We start from the raw sequence: 21097 nt of genomic DNA, 5'->3' as shown, positions 1-21097 counted from the left end.
TTTTCTTTTTTTTACTTTTATGGTTCCCATTCATAACTTGAATATTTTTACCAGTTCTGATACCATTTTGAATCAAAAGGGATCCTCTGGGAGTACTCGTAACTCTGGCTGTTTTCGAGAGATTTTCAGTTAAGTGATTCCACAAATTTTCAAATATTTGTTCCTGCAATTTCTTTATATTTCCTTATTCACAAACAGAATAAAAGAAAAAAGAGATGTTGTCTTGCTTAACACATTTTTTCCTACAACATCGCTATAAGATTGAATTTGTCGACTACACCATTGGCCGGGCGAGCCACTGAACTCTGATTTTTAGCGAGTGCAAGAGCCCTTCGATACGACAACGCACGAACATACCCGATTGCATTTTTTCCCGCCATTATGACGATCCACGGCCACTTTCGGCAAAAACACAAAAATATTCCTGTGCGAAGAGACCATAAACAAATCAGCATTTTTTTACAAAATATACATAAAAAATATAAATATAATATATCCCTTGAAACCGCATAAGTTTAGAATTTTTTTCGATAACCATCGAAACGCAATTTCTTCTGGTCAGTTTGAACTCACATGAATCACAAATCACTCGAAAAGTCCCCCATGAAATACTTCATTCAAATGGTAACTTTAACTTGTTGAAAGCGATTTGCACTAACGAAAGCAGACTCATATATTCAACAAACGGTCGAGCAACAATCATTATTTATTAATAAACTCACTTCGACACTAATGCTCACTTTCAGGCGTTTTGGAGTTGTTCATTAAAATCTACATCGGTAGTCTATTTGATCAATATTCAAAATTTAGAAAATTGAAATCGTCTGATGTTGGATAGTCGGAAAGAGGCCTCATTACCAGTTTGCAAAGTAGGTAGTCCGCGAAGCCCCGGGCGGCAAATCAACTTTCTCGTCTCGAAATGTCGGACTTAACTACATCGATCGGTCGCTATTTATGACGTTCTTTAATGTTGCAGTTTGTGTGACTAACAGATCAAAGACGAAAGTATCTTTTTCAGATAATTATAGGGCAGATGCGAAATAACCTTCTTTTTTCTCGGTTAATTCAAAGAATGTCTTCACAAGGACTGCTACATGAATTACGTCTAATGATTGATTGACTGACTTACATGCTTAAATCAGGTATTAACTCAACTTGAGTCCTATTAAATCATGGATTACTCAACGTGATTATTATCTTAAATCAGTATTTTTTTAAAACTTTTGGAAATTTTATTCCTATACCGGGGGCAAACAAAAAGTTGAAGAAGACCACCACTTCTTTCTAAGATTTCCCCTTTTTAATATTCTCACCATTCAGTGAGGTATCGTTTACCACTTTTCAAATTTTGTGCGGCTCTATCTCGGGCAGGCGTGGAGCAATTAACTTAAAAAATAGCTCAAATTATATTTAAAATTTCATTCTGTGGTTCAGAATTCCATGGGTGTGAGGTTGTATTAGAAACCATCGTTACGGTTCAGTGTCATTTATCACAATTCTATTTTGCACATATATGAATAAAAACTATGTGTGGGGGTCTCCTGTGTGTGCAATTCTTCCACTTAACGTAGAAATAATTACAAAAAAATAATGGCGCATATCGTAAGATTCTACAGAGGTCATATCTAATAACGGTAATTCCGAGTGCATTATTTCGACTTGCTCATAATAATTTAGACACACGAAATTATGATTGGCACAACCTCTTCTTCCTAAAGCATTTTTCTCCCATCGGCATTCCTGGTACAGGGTCGCAGTAATAATCTAATCGTTGCACGATCATTTCATTTACACCGGGTGATTACTCTTTGTCAATCAAATAGCATCGATTCCCAATGATTATTGCCGAAATGAGGCATTTGAATTCGATTTTTTTTCGTGCATGTTGATTGATTGATTCACCTGTAGTGGGAAATTGTCGGCCTTTGGTGGACGTCCTTTTGGGATGGTGATGGTGATGGATCTCTTAACGGTAAATTAGCTGGAACGATTATTTTATAACGATGAAGGTAAAGTATAATGTGCCTTGAGTGGAGCATTGTTGATGTAAGTTACATTGTTGAGCAATGCAAAATTACTACTTTGAACACTTTATTCTTACAGTGTATGAAACTAAAGTCAAAAGAAGGGAAAACTAACTGATGGTCATCCACTTTCACTTAGTAAATGACACTACGTCATATTTTTGGAATTCTTTTTTTAACTTATACCAAAGGAAGCCGTCCCTTTATCAAAAAACCCGAATAATTGTGTTCTTTCTCAGCCGCACATAGAAAACCAGCGATTTTACTACATCCAAGTGGAATTGTCCCCGAGTAATGTAATGCTTTCGATACCTAATTTCGATTTTGTCTGCATGCGATTAAACAGAAAAATCACTTCCGTTTTTATGCAAAACTACACATTCGACTTAAAAAGTGCATCAGAATGCCGTATTTGGTTTTTTATGCCTAGTAGTGTCCCCTATAGGCCATACGACACGCTACTTGTTAAGCTTAAGTAGGCTTTTTTTAAGTCATTTTATTTTGGCTACTCACCTCTAGATAGCGCAATCGGAAATGAACAGATTTCTTTGCATAAAAACACATTATTTGTATTTAGTAGTAAAAATGATTCTAGGGTAGCACGGCAATTTTTTTTATTAAATTAAATTAATATAATATAAAATTAAATTAAATAGTGTTGGGCGCGACTGGACAGCTGGGCTGCCTCGGTATCAGACCTGGACGACCGGGGTCCTCGACTTTTGGTCTAGGCCATATCTAAGTGATTTCAAATGCTAATGCTAATGCTAATGCATGCCAAAACCTTGTCAAATATAATAGAAAATATTTTTCTACTTCATCCTACTTTAAAATGGCAAATATGTCCCTTGAAATACGCAAAAGAAAACGTCGCAGTTCTACTTCGTCGTTGATCTTATCATGTCTTCGCCTTCTGTAAGCTTATAAGTTTTTTTATAAAGAAATGTTTTTTTTTGTAACCAGCCTGAACCGTCGTGCATTTCATCATTAGAGGGAAAAGTTAGATAATTTAAGTTCAACTTAACCAACTTAATCATATAAATATTTATTTTTAGAGATTCATATTATATACATAATTTAACATCAGCGTTAAAAATAGTTCCTTAGATTTACGATCATCTCAAACTGTGTGGTGAATAGTGAAATTTATTATAAATGGCACTTATATTTTATAGAAAAACACACGTTACCTTCATACATATAACATAAGTTCATACATATAACATATGAATAAGAGCTAATTATAATAAACCTAAATCTAAATTAACATAAAGATCTTGTGCCACCACGTTATAGAAACCTACAGGAACCGATATAAGGTGCTGGAACAAGAACTTTCAATTATACCGCGTATTATCCGTTATTTTATTGCAACTTTTAATATGATATATACAAAAAAATAATTTGAGCAATTTCGAGAGTGTGTTACTGGTTTGGTTAATATATAAATCAAAATTTACACAAAGCTAGCTTACTTTACGACTAACATAATGTACTTGTTATAAAATTATTTACTTACTTCCATAATTTATAATAATTATTACTAAACGAGCTACAGGTAAAACTAAAGATCTTCATTAATGGTGACTACACACAGAGATATTAATATTAATCATAATAAATTTTGTGAGGACAAAAAATAACATAATCTTCACAAACTATAGTCTTTTATGCAAATAATTTGATAACAGCTTATCTTCTGTGCCCTCGTCCATTCATTTGAACACCAGGCATAATCACAGGTCCTGAGCCCATCCCCCTTGGATCATACATTCCCCGAGGCACTTCCGATCTCTCTAATTCGTCACCGGATAGATCCAGATCCTGGACCATCTGCATTATTTCCCTTTCTTTCTTTATGTCCTCTCGATCTATATCCTGGAACAGATAAAATTATTAGCGTCTCTAAAACATAGCAGTTCTCAAGCTCTGAGATGAATAACACTCTGTTTCAATTACTTTGTGACTTACATCATGAACGCCGTTTGGTATGGGACTTGCAAATTTAAGATTGGCGAGACTGCCGTAGCTGCGACTTCGATGTTCCTGCCTAATAGAATAAGAAAATGCCCTTTCGTTAAGATGACCGTTTTTCCTAAAAAAAGGTTGTATTTATACATGCTCTGTGTGTGCAGGGGATGCAATGGAATTAACTCGAAAGCGAATGGCGCTTCTCTGCCTTACCTGTAAATTCCAGTATTGAAGGGGCTCTCGTCGTCTCGCATTATATTCGGATCGTCCAGGCCATTCATGCTTTGCGCCAATTTTTTGCTCAGTTTAGCTTCTTTTTCTACAGATTTTTCCCTACTTTTTCGCTGCTTTCCTGTAAAGAGAGAACAAAGCTGAAATCAGCAAGGAGAAATTATATACAAAGTGGAGAGCACATTGTTCCTCAGTCTCCTTTTTAAAAGTCCTTGCAGCTTCGAGAAGCAAGGTACCCTACGACCTTTTAGTGACTTTGGAAGTTTGCAGGATCTCTTAAATTTTCAAGACTAAAGACAGGAGAGGGAGGCGTCTCAAATTTTCTTATAATTTATTCAAATTGTGAGGCTACCTTGGCTTTCCATAGTAGCGTATTGCTGCATCAAATAAGCCTCATGCGGAAACGTGACAGGCTGATAACTGGCTACAGGACTGAGCGCCCTACTGCTGGGCATGTAAATGGGCTCCTCCATGGGCACCTGTTTTTGCTTTTTCTTATTTTTGGTCAGTGTGGTTGGTGCAGGAATAACCATGGGTCCCATGGGTACCATTGGAGGCGGGATTGGACGGGCAGGTATTAGCATTTTGCCTCGAGGACGATGCGAAAATGTGTTGCCTGAAATAAGCAAAACACATAAATTAGGAATATGTGTCTACTATTATTAGAATGAAGCAGAAAAATTGAATCTCACGGTCTTCTATCAAATATAACTTTGGTTGTATTCAAACTGAGAGGAAAATTGATCATTGATTCTTATGAACTTACCATGTTTAAAAAACTTTGGATTAGGCAAAGTGCTTTGATAATGCCCTGGTGGTGGCCCCATTATGTATACTGGTTGCGGAGCCCCAGGTTGCATACCCATTTGCATGGGTATGCTATGTCTAGGTTTCATTAAAGTACCTGATACACTATTTGCCTGCAAATTACAAATGATATCAATTATAATTAACAAATAGCTGAAGGCGAACACAGTACTTTGCCATTCATCATGGGATGATATAGATCCTCCCTAGATCCAGCTAAGGACTTCGAAAGCATTTTATTCTTCTTTTTCTTTTCTTTGGCGGGGGGCGGCGGTACCGCCACAGGTTGAGCTACTTGCCGAGGTCGAGATGGTCGACTTAAGGTGGAGGAAGGGGCGTAAATATCGTAGATTCCATCCAAGTTGTCCTGGCTACCCGCCCAAACCTGAAACACCTTTGTCGATATGGATTCTAAATTTCTAAAAAATATACCTGAGGCAAAACCGGTATTGAATTTTAGACTTGAAGTTACATATCTAATTTTCAGGTTGGTATAAATTAAAACTTACTTTGTGGTTTTCATCTCCATTGTATATGCTGACATCATCTTTCCCATTTCCGATGGTGTTGATGGTCATTGTTGAGCCTGATTGTGACCTTGTCATCTTCCATTCGTCTATCTGTAAAAAAACATTCTTTTTAACCTGAATGCAAGTATATCGTATATTTCCGAACAAACATGAACACTTGGTAACACATGGCTTTACCTATTAGCACATCTTAATGTGATTTTCATTGACGTTAATGTGAGAAGTCAATTAGGTCAAATTTGGTCTCGCCATTTGTTCAAATGAATAGATTCAAAATTAAAATTTTCGCCCTTCATCTAGTTTTTAAATGCCATTAATCCAATTTAAAAGAGTTTTAATCAAATGCGCGCTCGCAGTAGTCAGAAAAGTCCTCTAAAGTGAAGACGTGGCCTCTATTAGAAGCGAAACAAAGACTGCGTTTACTTTGTTCCCACAATCAGAAGCAACAAATACAATAATTTTAAACATCTCCCATACATCAATACGTACACAACTTTTTATAAAACATAAATCTTTAACACATTGCAAATTTTGTTTTATGACCACAATTAGTACAATACATTCGAAGACCTTCCTTTAAGTACGTGGGTGATCAGATTGCTGAAATCACGAAAGGAAATATTTATTCTCGACTAAGGCAAAACTACCGGGAACCACGTCAATATTAATATTTATTTATACAATACGGTTCACTGCTATGAGTTTACTCACCTTATCTTTATTAGTTAGTCTTTCAGAAGCTAAAGTTCCGTAGATACTTCCGGCAGTGTCTACTTGTTTGGCATAACTAGAATCGGCGTAAGCGTGAAAACAACATCGCACCTACAAACGACAACATTAAAAAATCATTAAGTACCACTAATAGAGTGCAGTACCAAGGCATTTGCCGCCACCTCCCTCTTGCAGATGAAGGCGTGGCATTCCAGAACCTTGATTCCTGTCGTTCTCCTCAGAATTGCGGCAAATAGAGGAGGGTGAGTTGGATTTGGGGCTCTGGCGAAGGGCGAGTCCAGAGGTAGAAATTTGGGGGATGGCGCGTGCAGAGTGTTTTTCTCAGGGACTAGAACGTACCTGCAACAGTAGTAATTAAATGTGTCACTCATTTAGAACATTTGTCAATGTTCCATCATGGAAGACGAATTGGAAATTGTCCATAATGTCGGAATATTTGCATGTGACATTACAAATGTTAGTCCATACCTCAGGAAGTAAAAGAGACGGAGCAATCCACCCAGTGCAGGCAGATGGAACACGACAGGGAGATTAATATGATTTGTGTTTTGCAATTATATTTATTATTGAACTGAAATTTTTGCGTTAAAATGTTGCTCGCTTGTAACTTGCACGCCGATTCTTTCGAATAGTTTCGTGCAATTAACGTCGATTTTACTCTCTCGCCCTGTCCAGACGTTCTCGTGTCTTGGGCTTCATTACCTTTTCTCGCATGAACGACATCTCCGGTCAGTATCCAATAATTATTTTAATTAAGTGTCGAGAAAATCCAAAACTGTACCCTCGCTAAATTAGTAATACAACTGATTCAGTTTCCGGTGCAAATTCCTTGCACTGAAGAACACTAAGTAGAATTCAGAGCGACGATAGAATCCATATTGTAGCAGTTTTCTAAAATTGCATAAGAAGCCGCTATTGATCAGATACAGAGAGAGAGGAACAGGTTATGAAGAATCTCGCCGAGGACTGGCCTTAGGACGCACGATATGTTTTATTCATTAAAAATTCCTTCATCGATAATTATTTAAAGTTTTATCGGTCGACAACAGGGTGGTACCGGCACCTGGTGATGGTTTACGACGGAATTTGTCTCCATTTGAATAGAAAGTATCGGTTTTAGTAGGTAATGTTGAAGACTAAAACTACAAAGCTTCATCTTCAATTAAGGCGAGGTTACAGAACGTTTGTAATTTAGTATGAAGATTGACATCATTGGACCCGGCAAGGTGTGGTTTCTGAGAGGAAGAAAGAGTTGATTTATTTCCCTCGAGAATCTGGAACAATTTTCGTTTTGTGCTCACTCGATTCAAATGGCATATAAACGGTACTTAGAGCGGTCACCAACACAGAAAATAAAATTAATAAAGAGAGAAGGTAAATTATGTGGATACAATGATCAAACAGCAATCGCTTACTGCAAATAAACCTTCTGGAGCTATGATCCTTTTGGAATCCTGTCAAAAAAACTAGCATTTCTCAGTCATTAAGAAAAGAAATTTTAGATACTGTTTATTTTCGACCCAGCATGCACTGCACTGCCAGGCCTCACGTCCGCCTATGACTTTTTTCTTTTCGATTGGCGAAATTTTCTTCCCGGCATGCCGCTCGGTGATCGTGCGATTTCGGAGACCCGAGCGCAAACGAGACGATATTCCTGGTATTGTCAAATAAAATCGAATTTTAAAAGTGCGATTTTTCCATGTTTTCAACCGGACACGATCCCGTTTGAACACTCCCTACCGTACTATTTAATTAACCTCAAAATCCGCATACACTTTTCTAAATTTTCCTCACGTTTTCAGTCGAAATTTGATCATTTTCGCGAGCGAAATGGGGGAGACGCGAAGACGCCATGAACACTGACAACCGAAGCGCTGTTTTTTGTTTTCCAAGCCGTCTTAATCCAAAGTGTTGCTCTCGTGTGACGTATTATTGTAAGTACCCCCATGGGCGTCAAAAATCTATCCGCACTTTCACGTGATGACTCCTGAAAACCTCTTCCCCCGAGTCTGGATAACCAATTCAGGAGGAGGGAACAGACGCGGGAGGCAGAAGGAACGAGCTATTGCATAATTAAAGCTCTTTGGGCCAACACGACAGGAAAAGCCATAAATGTTCGAGGCGAAAAAACGAAGGGACCAAACACCCTCACGAGGGCGGGAGGCCATCATGAAGGTCCTTTGTATTACACGAAAGGCGAAAAGAAGTTCAACAGGACCGAAATAATCCAAAGTGATAGTAAATGTTGTAAAAATAAAACACATGAGGAGAACGCGGGAAGTGTTCATATTTAGTATGCATCTCGATTATTGTTTCCTGCATAATGCCCGATTGTGTTTTACATACAATGTGTTTAAGAAAATGTCCATTTCCTCGGAACTTCGTTACCAGCGTGTGTGGTATCGAAAGCTCCCTCTTAAAAAAATCACTTTCCAGTTATACCTGTGACAATCGTAAGAACACTCATATCAGCTGATTAACTAACGTAAACTGATGTTAAACAATGAAAGAAAAGACTGCACAAGCATTACACACATTTTAGTCATTGTTCGACTTTTCAGTTAAATTCGCCGTGAAATTGCGAAGCGATATGACGTTTACACTCGTGCATTGTTGAATTATTTTTCGCACTGTGAGGAATTGCCAAATACCCCTTCGAAAAACGCCTACTTTCAGCCATGAACTACCGTGATTTTTTTTATTATAAATGCCAGATAGAATTCATATCAATTGCGAGTAACGTTTCCAAATGATATGGTTGGTAAAGTATCGGTTACGATGCAGCATTAGCTGGTCGGCAATAAAGGATTCGCTACGAATTAGCGGTACTTCAAGGTTAAGAAGTCAACATTCGGCCATGCAGAACATATTGCTCGGGTATTATGTTCAAAGAGTCGATCATTTGGAATAGATCGACGAGAAAGGAGAAACTCACTGAAATTGACCGTAATAACCAACTTCGCGCGTTCAGAAATTGACGAGGAAAACTCTTTCAGTTTTTGAGATCTTCGGCGATTTCTCGCAAACCGGGGGAGCAAATGATGCGGGGGCCTTTTATTATGTCCTAACTTTTAAGGCGCCTCAAAAATGATCAGGCTGTATGTCCAGGGATCCAGTTCTCAATTGAGAAATCGAAGTGCGACAGGTCATAAAAATATTCAGTATTGGTGCTTTCAGTCGAGAACTTGCTGATTTGGGAGTATCGCGTGGAAAATGTCCCACGGAAGAAGTTTTCTATGTTTCAAAAGAATTGAATTTGGACCACTTAGAACATCTATTTTCTACCACAACAAAAGAGCTCTATGGTATAAGCGCCCACCTCGATCGTTCCGCTCTGCACTCGCCCAGGCGTTTTTCAACGTTTTGGTTGCGAAATTGCACCACTTTTTAATCAATTTTTCAACGACTGATCCTACATCAATTAATCTTGTTATCTAGGAAGCACATTTCGTAACAAAAAAACTCACGAACGCTGTAAGAGAGTTGTTACAGAGATTACCAGGATTTAACCCATTCGTTATGCTTTGGATTTTGGACACGCGTAACATTTAATAAGGAAGTGCTCCTCTACTATGATTAAAATAATTAATGGAATTATTTAACAATTTTTGAAATTCCTTTTTCATCTCAGTGTTACACTCAGGTTAAGCCTTTAATGAGTTTTTGTCCGTCAATTAACTGTATCGTAATTTGGGCGTTATGGTCACAGATCATTAGCAATACCGTTAACGAGTTGTTGCCCATGCCCAAAGGTCTTAATCTAGATTGACCAGAGCTAATGTCATTATTATGATATTGCAAGAATGGACACACGTGAGGCCGAAACTTGCGTTAGATTAATCCGATGAGATTTAGGTGATCTCGGACGTTAACTTCCTTAGGAATTCTAACTCACCTTACAGCTGCACAATAATGGAGGCTCTCAATGGGGAAGAACCTGGTAATCTTCTTGTGATTTTCATCTACGTTTTCCAGCAAGATTCCATTCGACCATACACTCAGCCAACTGTCTATTCCTTTAGCTCCGATGGCCCCCTAAACGTAAGAAACCTACTTCAGTTTACATTACAACTAAAAACGTATGCACAGCATATTCTTGCTAAAGCAGGTTTGCTTGAAGACACCATTACATATCATGCATACCGTTAGCATGCAGCATACACATAATTAGAGATCTCGGGTCTAGCATCCTGGCAGGTACTAATTCCCTGATGTAATTAGATCAGTTCTCACTTTTTTGCTGGAAATTCCACTTTTAATGGCAATTCTAACGATACTTTGTGAATTTAAACGTTAAACAATAACGTAATCTTACTGAAGACAAACACTTAGAAAATATGAAAATTCGCTTCACCTCAAAGGGTGGTCGATAAGAAGGCCACATCGAGATATAGAAAGTAGAGAATTGCATGCGGCATTTGAAAGCTGCATAGAAAAGAAAGACCCAAAAACCGATAGGTCAAACATGCTCTAACTGACCATCAAATCAAGGATGAACGAAGAAAACACTAATAAAACGTCTCACCTCATCCGGGTATAGCTCCTGCAAGGGTTCCTGAATGCCCTGAAGTCCATCTTTAGTTTGATGCGGCACGCTGGAACCCAAATAGAGGACCCTGCACCTGCATATCGGAGTCGATTCGCTCATGTTGCCTCTGGTGCACGACTTTCCTCTGCCTTTGAACAGTCCTCAATCTCCCTTTCGGAGGTTTTAGATCGAAAGCACCAGTCTGCGAGGGTATGGCCGCATGGTGGCTGTGTTCCTGTAATGGAAGCCGAGTTTAAAACATCTCGTTGGGGTCAGTTAATGCCTTTTGCGAGCTTGCTTCGATTTCTTTGATGTAAGGAAATTGTTAAAAAAATAAAAAATAAGTTAAAAAATTATGAAATTTAATATAAAATGTTGTCTGCTGGAAGGTGTTACCGGGGAACGTTGCGCATATTGTTGATGTAGAGAAGATCTGTGTCACAGTGTGGAGAGAAATTTTATCACCTTTTGGTAACAGGTGGCAAAAATAACAATAACAAGCCTTTTTCAAAGAAGTGTGTTAAACTATTCCCATAGCTTGATAGGTGGTTCAACGGTACTTGATAATTAAAAAATAAAAATAAAAAAGTTACTGCTTATTGTTGCCTTCAAAATTTCATGAGTCACCGTTTAGAGCTATCAGTATTTACAGTTTTAATGCAAAATTATTTAAATGGGCCTGTCCACTAAGCTTGCATTCTTTGATCCAAAATTGATAATGAAAGTAAAAAATTGTTTTGCAGCGGCTTTCGACTGAATATGGATCTACAAGGTAACGTGTGAAAGCACTTTGTTGTGCAACATTTTTCTCTTTGGCAGAAAGGTTTCTTTTATCACTTATATGCACATAACTGCAATAAATACCTAGAACAGGATATCGCTGGTGCAAGTGCGTAGTCGAGGCATAAGTTCGCTTAAAAGATCTTCTGCACGTTCGATTAGTAATTTGTTGATGGAATAACAAATTAATGACACCATCGGGAATCTTCCATCAACATCTAATTTTAAACTATTTGTGCGATGCTAAAAATAGGTTTCCAGTATTTTCCCGTCGGAAACGATTGACAACGTGAATCTGTATTTACACAACCACTATCAGCTCTAAAGGGGAGGGGGGCGAGGTTGGGTGACGGTCCAGGACGGCAGACCAGGAAGGTCGGCGGACTTTCCTGGTTGGCGAATTTTCCTGGGAGTAGGGAAAGATGGTTAAAATTTCTCGCCCAGGGCGCCAGACTTGCTAAGACCGGCCCTGCACGCAGCTAATATGGTGGCATCAGCAACAATGAAACATTATGATTAAAACAGCCATTTAAATTGAATAGAAGATATTTTCTGCGAAAAATTTATAATTTTTAGCGTTCACGTGGAAGCACGCACAATGAATGCGAAGTAAGTAATAAAATGAAAAAAGGAGAAATTTACAAGCAGGCAAAAACGTTCTGAGTTTTCAAGAACCTGCGAGGAATTCGGTCAGAAAAGATCAGGATTCACTTGGAAAAAAAAACTCTCAATCTGGAGACATTTCAAATGAACTGCTTGTTGAAAATTCGTCGAAAATCCCCCTCAAACTCTTAGCGTAAAAATTGCGTAGGTATCTCAGAAACTAAAAGAAGCTTTATGTTCACCAACCTGCAGCAAAAATTCTCTATGCGAAACATTTGAGTTTTCTTAAGGATTTGCTTGCAAATTTCCACTTCGTAATTTTCTATTTAGTAATTTATTGATTTACTGCTTGCTTCAAGCCTTGAAAATTCCAAATTCAGCCATTTCTATGTATCGATATATTGTTGTAGTGGACATTAACGCCTTGTAACGAGTAACTCCTGGCCAAGAGTGCGTTGCTTAAATTCCGCTTTAGCTTTGGCCTCTTCCCCCATTGAATACTGGATCATTTTCCTACATAATGTGCAAACAATTCCACAGCACTCGTGACCAGGAGACACCCTGTAGATAACAAACTGAACACTTAATGCCACTTTCGGGCGATCGCAAACGACTGCGTTCGAGGATTCATACATGTAAAGATCTACATAATTCACGAAGTGTCTCTGAGCTCAGAGGTAGCAATGTCTCATAGATATTTACCACTCGGGGCTCAGTAGCGTCTATAAAAAAGGATTTGCAATAGATAATTACCCATTAAAATGCCTCTCCCACAAGCAATGACTGTATTGTTGAAGTTCTTGTGTACCATACAAGTATGTCCTGTTGCGACACAAGAGGCCTTCCTATTATATGCTTCATGTGACTAATGATTGTGCTCATTGTCCGTCAAGATTACTCAACGCATTTTTGTCCATTTTAATCATTTTCCTACCTACAGGAGGAAATTAAACAAGGTTCCCCGCTTTTGAAGAACACATGTGCAATCATCTTGAAGGCGTCATATATCTTTGGAGCCCCTCTTCATTACAGAGGAATGCGAACTTTGCCAAAGCTCAAATTCGCGTTGTTGTTTAATTATTATTAATATTAATAGTGGTGTTCTGCATGTCTGGTTTATCGATAATTGGGTTGTTAAGTTTATTAACGTGGCCTTGCACAAATGCAATAATTATATTGTTTTCTTGTCGGTATCTAAAACGATTTTCGTGAGCGGGTTTGCAACAGTAAAAATCCCGTTCAAGGCCGAACGAAATACCAGTTGGAAATAACAAAGTAGGGAATTTTGTTTATTTTCAATTCAAATGAGGACTGACTAATTCAACAATATACACATGAATTTTAAGCCAAAAATTCATAATACTGTAATCCAGATGCATTTTTGCAGGTCCTGTCCTGAATATCTACTAGCAACCCTTAAATTTTTTCACCCCTCTTCCACCACCCCGCACAGTATTTCATTCGGTGGAAGCGAGATTAATGCTTACTGTGATTTCGTGTGTTATTATCTCTCATGTAGATTTGAAATTTCATCTCCACATTCCCTCCTAATAAGTATTTCTCCTTCTTCCTTCTCTACTGGGCCTCCCTGACTAAATACTTCATCAGCTCAGGTGTGGAACTAAACCTTTTAGAATTTTCTTGTTTTTCCTACCTTCTCTTTTGGTCTTTCTTTCCTCAGCATGAAGCTTAGTTTTCTCTGTCAGAGCATGAGAGAAAGAAAGATATATATATATATATATATATAAGAGAGAGATGGAGAAGGACAGTAAGATCTTTTGAGGAAGATTTTGAGATATTTTGAGCGTTGTGGTCAATCTTGGTCAAGATTGTGGCGTTGGATCGCCTTGGGAATTATGCGAGACAATTTTCCGGAAGTTTTCGGAGTTACTCATTACCATGCCCATAGACCATAGACGAAACATTTTTTTCTCGAATTCGGATACGCTGGATAACCTTCGAGACTTTAAGGATCTCGAAAACCTCTTCCCTTCCCATTTCAGCCAGCTTTCAAGATTTTAGATATCTCGAGACTCCTCTCCTCATCCATCTGTCTCTCTTCCTCGAGAACCTCTCCCATAGAATTTTTGAGGTCGATTGAGGGTTTAGGTACTTTTCGGGCTTCTAGAAGAGTTTTTTTGGTGATTTATTTTTTCCTCCCATTATTTCCTTAACTGAATTAATTAATTGAGTGAAGTCAACATGATCTGCTAACCAACCAACGTTAAGAGATCTTTCAGGTTTTGCGCTGCATGGTCATCAAGGACCAGCTTTGAAATAGAACAGCGATTTATATGTGGTCTTGACGTCACACCCACGCGTTTGACCATGTCCAATTCTTAAGGACTTTGGACTCTCTAATCGGCACCTTTGATGCAATTTTGCTGTTAAACCAGTGACGATTTTTCCAACCCGATGCATTCGCACGGCAGTTAATGTGCCAGTGATGGAATTTATGGCTCTCAAAGAACAATATCCAATGCGCACTTGGTTCTTAAAAATGCGAGAGAAAGTCTAGACAAGCGCATATTTGTTCGGTGATTTACGTGTGAGTAAAACGAATATCTTTAAACAAGAACGTCTGCTTAAGTTTCCAATTTGCACTGCAAAAATCTCACTCAATAATTACGCGTAAAATTGCCGGACTTACCCTTAAAAGGATCAAATCTGGGTCAAAGTTGATGAGGTCTGAAAACCGCCAAGTTTTTACTTTGTGTAACAGAAATCGCAGTTAACGCATTAAAAATTAATACTAATTCGCGTTTGTGCTTATGATGCATAACCGTTTACTAATAATAATTACCTTGCCAGGTAGACCGACTTCCTGGAGGTTCCCATGGTTCGAGAAATACGCGGGTTCTATGACACGCAGCTTAATGGGTGCATTAATACTGGTTTCGTTTATAATTGTCAGGGAAACGCTTATGTAATGCTTCCTGACGAATGCTTTTTATTTTAACAAAAGTGCGAACTAATAATTATTCAATTTTCTGATTATAAGAACTGTGGAAAAATGTGTGTTTCTCTATGGGAACATATGGCAGAGCATGGCTGTTGGGCGCCATGTTCTCGGTATTTACATAACCGGACTGATAGTAGTTCGATTATGAGATCCATAACCGTACTGCTTTGGCCGTTTTTTCTCTGTTATGTTGGTGCCAGGACCTGTGCAGATAGGCGTATGAGGCCCAAGTCGACGTGGCAACACCGCCATCCCACCATAGGCGTTTTTCTTTTGTTTTGTTTTTGGTTTACGTTGAAGTGTGAGGACTGGCACCCTTTTTACGCACTTGGCTAGTACCACCCGAATCGGAAATGACTCGTTTTGTTTTTTCATTCACGTAAACAACTCGTTTTCCTGAATATTGTTCTTTACCACGTATGTAATTGCTCGACACCACCAAACCTTGTCAACAGTGCCAGTCTCTGCGACTGCGAGCTCAGGGTGGTCCAAACGTGATTGTGCAGGCCATGGTAAGTTTAGCGAACCAATTTATAAGTCCTCGAATGCGGCAACATCATCGAAAAACATCATTCTTTTGCCTTTCGAAAACATTTCTGGTGACTTCGAACCGAAATCGCATTACCAATAAATTGAATATTTTTACGAATCCTCTCAACCATATTACATTAAAACAAATCCTGCAAGAGCACTCGTACCTCTGAAGTGTTTTCGAGATATTTTCAATTAAGCGATTCCGCGAATTTTCATATATTTCTTTATATTTCCTTGTTAGCAAATGGAATTAAAAACAAACAGGTTGTTGCATAGCAACGTTAGATAACATATTTGCTCTACAACATCCTCATCGGACTTAATTCGTCTTAATTTATTTTTTTAATTAACTGCGCCACTGCCCTGGCAAGCCATTGTAATTTTGAAGCTGAATTCGGAAATTACAGTTCAAACATAATTTCTAGCTTGCCCCAGAGACCTTCAATACGACGCACAAATGATTTACAATTGGGAAAAAACTATTTGCGACATAGGGCGATTTAGGCAAGGTCGGCCTTCGCAAGTCTGGCGCCCTTCCTGGCCCCATAAGGCCAGTACCGAGATAAAGTCGTGTACAAGGTCATGTTATGGTGCCCCCTTTTGCTGGGAAATTCGGAATTCTTCTGATTAGCTGAATCTTAGCTTAGACAACTAAAATTTCTATTACTCTACACCGGTTGCATTTCGCTCCAGAGCTAATTTAAATCAATGATAATTAACGTATTGTGCAAGTTGTGCTGAAAATGGCACTTTCCACACGAGTAAGACACGAGCCGCGAGCGAGTAATTGGTAAGATAAGCAGTGGATTAGACCGAAATTCAGTTATATCAATAAAAAATCGAGTTTTTGGCACATGCAAACCGATACTCACATGATTGTTATGGCTCTATGTACATGTGTCTCTGATTTATAATAAAGCAGTTTCCTTAACAATTACCGCCGAACTAGCCTGAACACCGCCCCCTGCCCCCAAGAATAGAGACAAAAATATTCATTTCAGTATAGCAACACATCATGTTGAGCTCCATGTTCCTACCTCCATGCCTACATAACCGGACTGCTAGTAGTTCGATTTATTACGGTTATTGTTCCCCTGTTATGTTGATTGCAATTCACGTATTCAATTTGTTTTGAGTCTTTATTATAATTGCTCGACCTTAATGGAAAAAAATCGAGCAAGATGCACGGCCAATAAGGTCATTAGCGCGCTCATCCATGGCCAAGTTGTCATTTTGCTTCTCATTTTGCAACACGCATTGGTTTCTTATGAAAATTATATCTTAATGTGCTGTTATGTGTTCTGTCTTTGCCAGTACAGCTAAATTGGGCGACCAATCATCCGTCCAGCGCTTCTGAAGCCTTGGATATCTCTCGATGTTTTTGTCTCTCTACGCCATTGCTCAAAGAACTAGTTTATTTTTACTAGACCGTTAACTGAAAAGGTGAAAATCCGATAATTACTTATTCATAATTAGCGATATGCACATTTCTCCCGCGTGCAGCTTTAGTCTTGTTTTTGCACTAATATGGATTTTACACTGCTCTGCATCGCAGTTAGATATTGTTTAATACGCAAGTTGAAAGAAAGTGGGATCGAATTCTAGATTTGCCCGCGAGAATTATTATTATTTATTATGGTTTTACGTAAATGTTGTGTAAGTTTATGAATGTCTGTGGTCGGTATGGTGGTTGCAATCGGGCAACTCGAGATGACTTCCCTAAAGGGAATTGTGCAACGTGAAGAGAACGTCTGCATGTTTATTATAGTTTCTATTACTTCGAATTGGTTATGACGTCGCCACAAGTCAATATTTGAAACGAAATAGCGAACTTTTATCAATTAGTTATTCCAGTGATGAAACAGCCACGTTAAGTCCATGAAAATCCTTTTAAATTCCCGAGGACTTTTTCAGATTTGGCGGTATCATTGTGAAGATCGATTTATCAAAAACTTAGAGAGAACGCACTCACTGCCTTTGCTTAGTTCTAGTCATTGATGTGATCAAAAGTCCAGGAGTTTTGAACGGGAATTATTTATTAAAAATCAAGTCAAAACTACATATAGTAGGGAGTATTAAGTAAGACAAGGATGGGTAAACCATAAAGAGAAAAATATAGGGAACAAGGACGTTCTGAAGTCGAATTTCCGTTTTCTTAGTCAAATGCCTAAATCAAGCTAATTTAGGTTTCTCAAACTCACTGAAAAAAATGTAATAAAGAACAAAATCGTTACTGTCAGCTTTTATTAGCTCAATTACTTTTAGTCAGATTTGTTCAAGTTCTCACTTAAAAACGCGATTCCATAACGTAAAAATAGCTCAGCTGTGCCGCGGCAAATTCCCTACAGCTCACCTCACAAATATACCATCACCAGCGACCATAAAAATCCAAAGAATCCTTTCAACCTTGAAAAGAAGGCACACCCAATAAATACTTTCAGAACCTACCCTCTATTGTGTGGAAGCAGTCCTGTCACGTCTAACACACAGACACACAATTCCGAAAAATCCGACTCAAATCTCGACGAAAATCCACGTTTTTAGCACAACAGTTATTCAAGAAATTCCAGCGCAAATACACACCTTGAATTCTTCAAGAAATTCACACTTCACGAGCTGATGGTTGGAAGATCACGAGGGGCCGTCTCTGGCCGGCGCGGAGGTCGCTGGACTCGAAAACGCCTGGATTTTAATATAGAATCCGCCAAAAGTCAGTAATAAGACTAAAAGTTGAACATTCACACCCTTTAAGTTGTAAATGTGTATATAATTAACGGAATTTCGAGGGCATTCGACAGAGCTTACGTAGACAGCCACGAAAGTCGTTCTCGGGTCGCGGATTCGGCTCAGGTAACTGCGACCGCCACAACAGGTAAAGTTGGAGAATGTGGACGGCGGTGGGGGCACGACGAAGTACCAGGGGTACTACTTAGATCAGTCACAGGTACTGTCTTGGCGGAGATTTCGACGATGCGTTAGAGAAGGAAACCTGCTTTACTTATTATAGGGACCTACATGCATACAATATATGTAGCTAAAATCCATACCACGTCTTGCGCCTGTTCCCATGCATTTAACCATGCAAATTCATAGATCAAGGAACCAAAAAGCATCGCGATCTTTTTAAAAATGAAACCATTAATTTTAATACTTTTTAATAAATGGAGCTTACAGAAAAACTTAAATACAGCGCGATCTCTACACACAAATATCGATTGTTTCAGCAAAAAACAATATTAATGACTCGTTTTAATGATATTTTTTGCAAAGAAAGATTATTTGCTTTCGAGGAATGATAAGAATTTCAACACTTTAGCAATCGCTTGGTCAATATGTTCGATGTTGCAATAATCTCTACCTGCGCCAAGAATGTCGGTTGCAGGTATTCTGCGTGTTTTCTTAATCACCGCTGATGAATGATGTGTAGTTTATATGCACGACCTTAAGTAATAGCATTATTGCAGTAATGGTAATAATCTGGTGAGTGAAAAGGTCGTATACCTATGGTAGTCTCGCGCAGCATCAACTTATCAAATGATGAGCAATGCGATAATAAAGAAGTCTTGATAATCAGACGCGGATACCTAAGACTTAAAAATATTCCAACGCATTGATATTCGTAATAACTGCATACAGTTACAGAAAATAAGTATTAATGAGTTCTGTTTACGTGGGAATTGTTTTATTATGCCACTTTAAGGTGGCACTACAATTGAGAAGTTCAGGCGTAACTGGGAATATTTCTATCATACCAAAACTGTATGGTTAAATTTGTTCTTTACAGTTACGTCTTAAAAATCACTTCAAAGTTAGCGTGGCTATTAAATAGCAATTTAGGGTCGCAGATCCTGATGGATTTGTTGACTCAAAATTCAATTTAGTAGAATACTTTTTGAGGTAGCGTGCAGTGGTTCCAGATCGTAACAAGTTACCATTGGCTCTGAAGAAGATGGTGTCAGCACAAATTTGTCTTAATTTAGGAAAAATAGAAAAAATTAAAATAATAGTGATATTTTTACTGTCCTTAGACGTGTAAGTATTCTCCATATCGGAAACTCTGGACAGCAAAATTCTAAATTGTGGAGTTATAAATCGAATCTATGGATTAATCTACCTTCATATGTTCGAACTTTTCAAGAAACAATAACGCCGTTTTTGAAGAAATCGTCGTTGTACGCAGAAACCTTCAAGGAACAACTTAGTCGTGGTTCCGATCAACGGATCGAGTACTACTTCGGTTACGATTACTGTTCTTAGATGGCGGCACCAGTAGAAATCACTTCAGGGAAGTCAAATAAAAAAATACCTGTTTTCAATTTCAATTTAAGGAAATGTACTTGAATATTTTAATAACTTGGAATCATATTCAAACGCGATTTGCATTGACCTCAAACGGCAAATTCGAACATATTATGGAGCCTCGATACATTCACTAAAAACGCCAAACGAGCAAAGGAAAATATAAAAACATTTTTTCTTCAGAAAATCATCGCAGTTTTCCAAATTTTAAAACGGCATTTTATGAATTCCAAATTGCGCAACTTCGCCTTAATTTAACCGACCTCGGATCCTTGATGGTTACCGAAATCCCTATGGTTGACTTCGAGAAACAGACGCCTTGTATAGATGATCGCGGCCCTTTAAAAATAATTCCAGGAAAAAACGGTTCAAAAACCGGTCAAATCCGCATTGCAAAAATTCCACCGGGAGCGCCAACTCAAGGACGAAAAAAGATTCCACTCTTCGAAAAACCGGTAATATCCGGTTCACCAGAACTGACCTACATTCCATACATTCCAATGTCAAGTGCTGTAGCGCCACTTAAAGGGGATGTTTTTTTAATAAACAAATAGCTCTAAAAGAATGTGAGTCAGTGGGTAATCGCAGGCAAGACAGAGTACGAACATATCGTGACGATAGTCAGATAAGAATGCTAATATGTGTAATATAGAATCAGTCCGTCATAGACTTATCTTTGTCTCAGCTTCTCGGATCATACGACTCAGAGAGAGATAGAATGATAATATTGGAAACTTTCCCGCTATTGAATTCGTTTATTCCATCATAACCTTAAAAATATTTGTTTTGATTTTAGCTAGATCATAATGTTTTAACTTATCACTGAAATGTAATTAAAATAGTTAGAAATTACGTTTGAGGTAATAATAATGTATCTAAGTTACTCAAGTGTTCTCATATCTTTTCGTGCAAACCCCCCTCAGGACTAGAATTAGTGCATTCTAATCTGTTTCTCCATGCACAAGTTATATTGATCCCCTCTTGAACTTTTCACTAATGACTCTCATAGGATGTCTGAAAAAGTATCCTTTCTTTTAATCATGAGGAGAACTGACATTATGCATCTCAAATTCATTAGGTTCCTCAACATATATTA

The 21097-nt window shown here is 38.2% G+C and overlaps 1 protein-coding gene across 4 annotated transcripts; it reads right to left on the bottom strand.

Moving 5' to 3' along the window:
• Window positions 1-3307: 3307 nt before the first annotated feature.
• LOC136415090 (uncharacterized) lies at window positions 3308-18558 on the bottom strand. 4 transcript variants are annotated; one of them, XM_066399491.1, is made up of 12 exons: window positions 18151-18558; window positions 10821-11058; window positions 10191-10330; window positions 6439-6634; window positions 6275-6385; window positions 5543-5653; window positions 5206-5427; window positions 4993-5146; window positions 4579-4842; window positions 4209-4347; window positions 3996-4074; window positions 3308-3902 (listed from the first exon to the last, which is right to left on the bottom strand). In XM_066399491.1, the coding sequence occupies exons 2-12, from the start codon at window positions 10941-10943 to the stop codon at window positions 3717-3719; spliced, it is 1725 nt and encodes a 574-aa protein (XP_066255588.1). In that variant the 5' UTR covers window positions 10944-11058; window positions 18151-18558; the 3' UTR covers window positions 3308-3716. The 4 variants fall into 4 exon arrangements, with proteins under 4 accessions (XP_066255588.1, XP_066255584.1, XP_066255586.1 ...); XM_066399487.1 differs by having other exon boundaries at window positions 3996-4119; window positions 18151-18556; XM_066399489.1 differs by having other exon boundaries at window positions 3996-4119; window positions 18286-18556.
• Window positions 18559-21097: the final 2539 nt, after the last annotated feature.

This window comes from Euwallacea similis, chromosome 19, assembly GCF_039881205.1.
Source record: "Euwallacea similis isolate ESF13 chromosome 19, ESF131.1, whole genome shotgun sequence".
NCBI lineage: Eukaryota > Metazoa > Arthropoda > Insecta > Coleoptera > Curculionidae > Euwallacea > Euwallacea similis.
The sequence above is the reverse complement of the archived record's forward strand: the minus strand, read 5'-3'. Positions and strand labels throughout refer to the sequence as shown.

Bases quoted from the DNA above. Each gene is read 5' to 3' on its own strand.
- LOC136415090 (XM_066399487.1), bottom strand. From the start codon at position 10,943: ATGAGCGAATCGACTCCGATATGCAGGTGCAGGGTCCTCTATTTGGGT. The intron at 5,147-5,205 runs GTACTGTGTTCG...TGTAATTTGCAG, and splicing joins ATCCCATGATGAATGGCAAA to GCAAATAGTGTATCAGGTAC. The intron at 4,120-4,208 runs GTAAGGCAGAGA...ACCTTTTTTTAG, and splicing joins TTCAATACTGGAATTTACAG to GAAAAACGGTCATCTTAACG.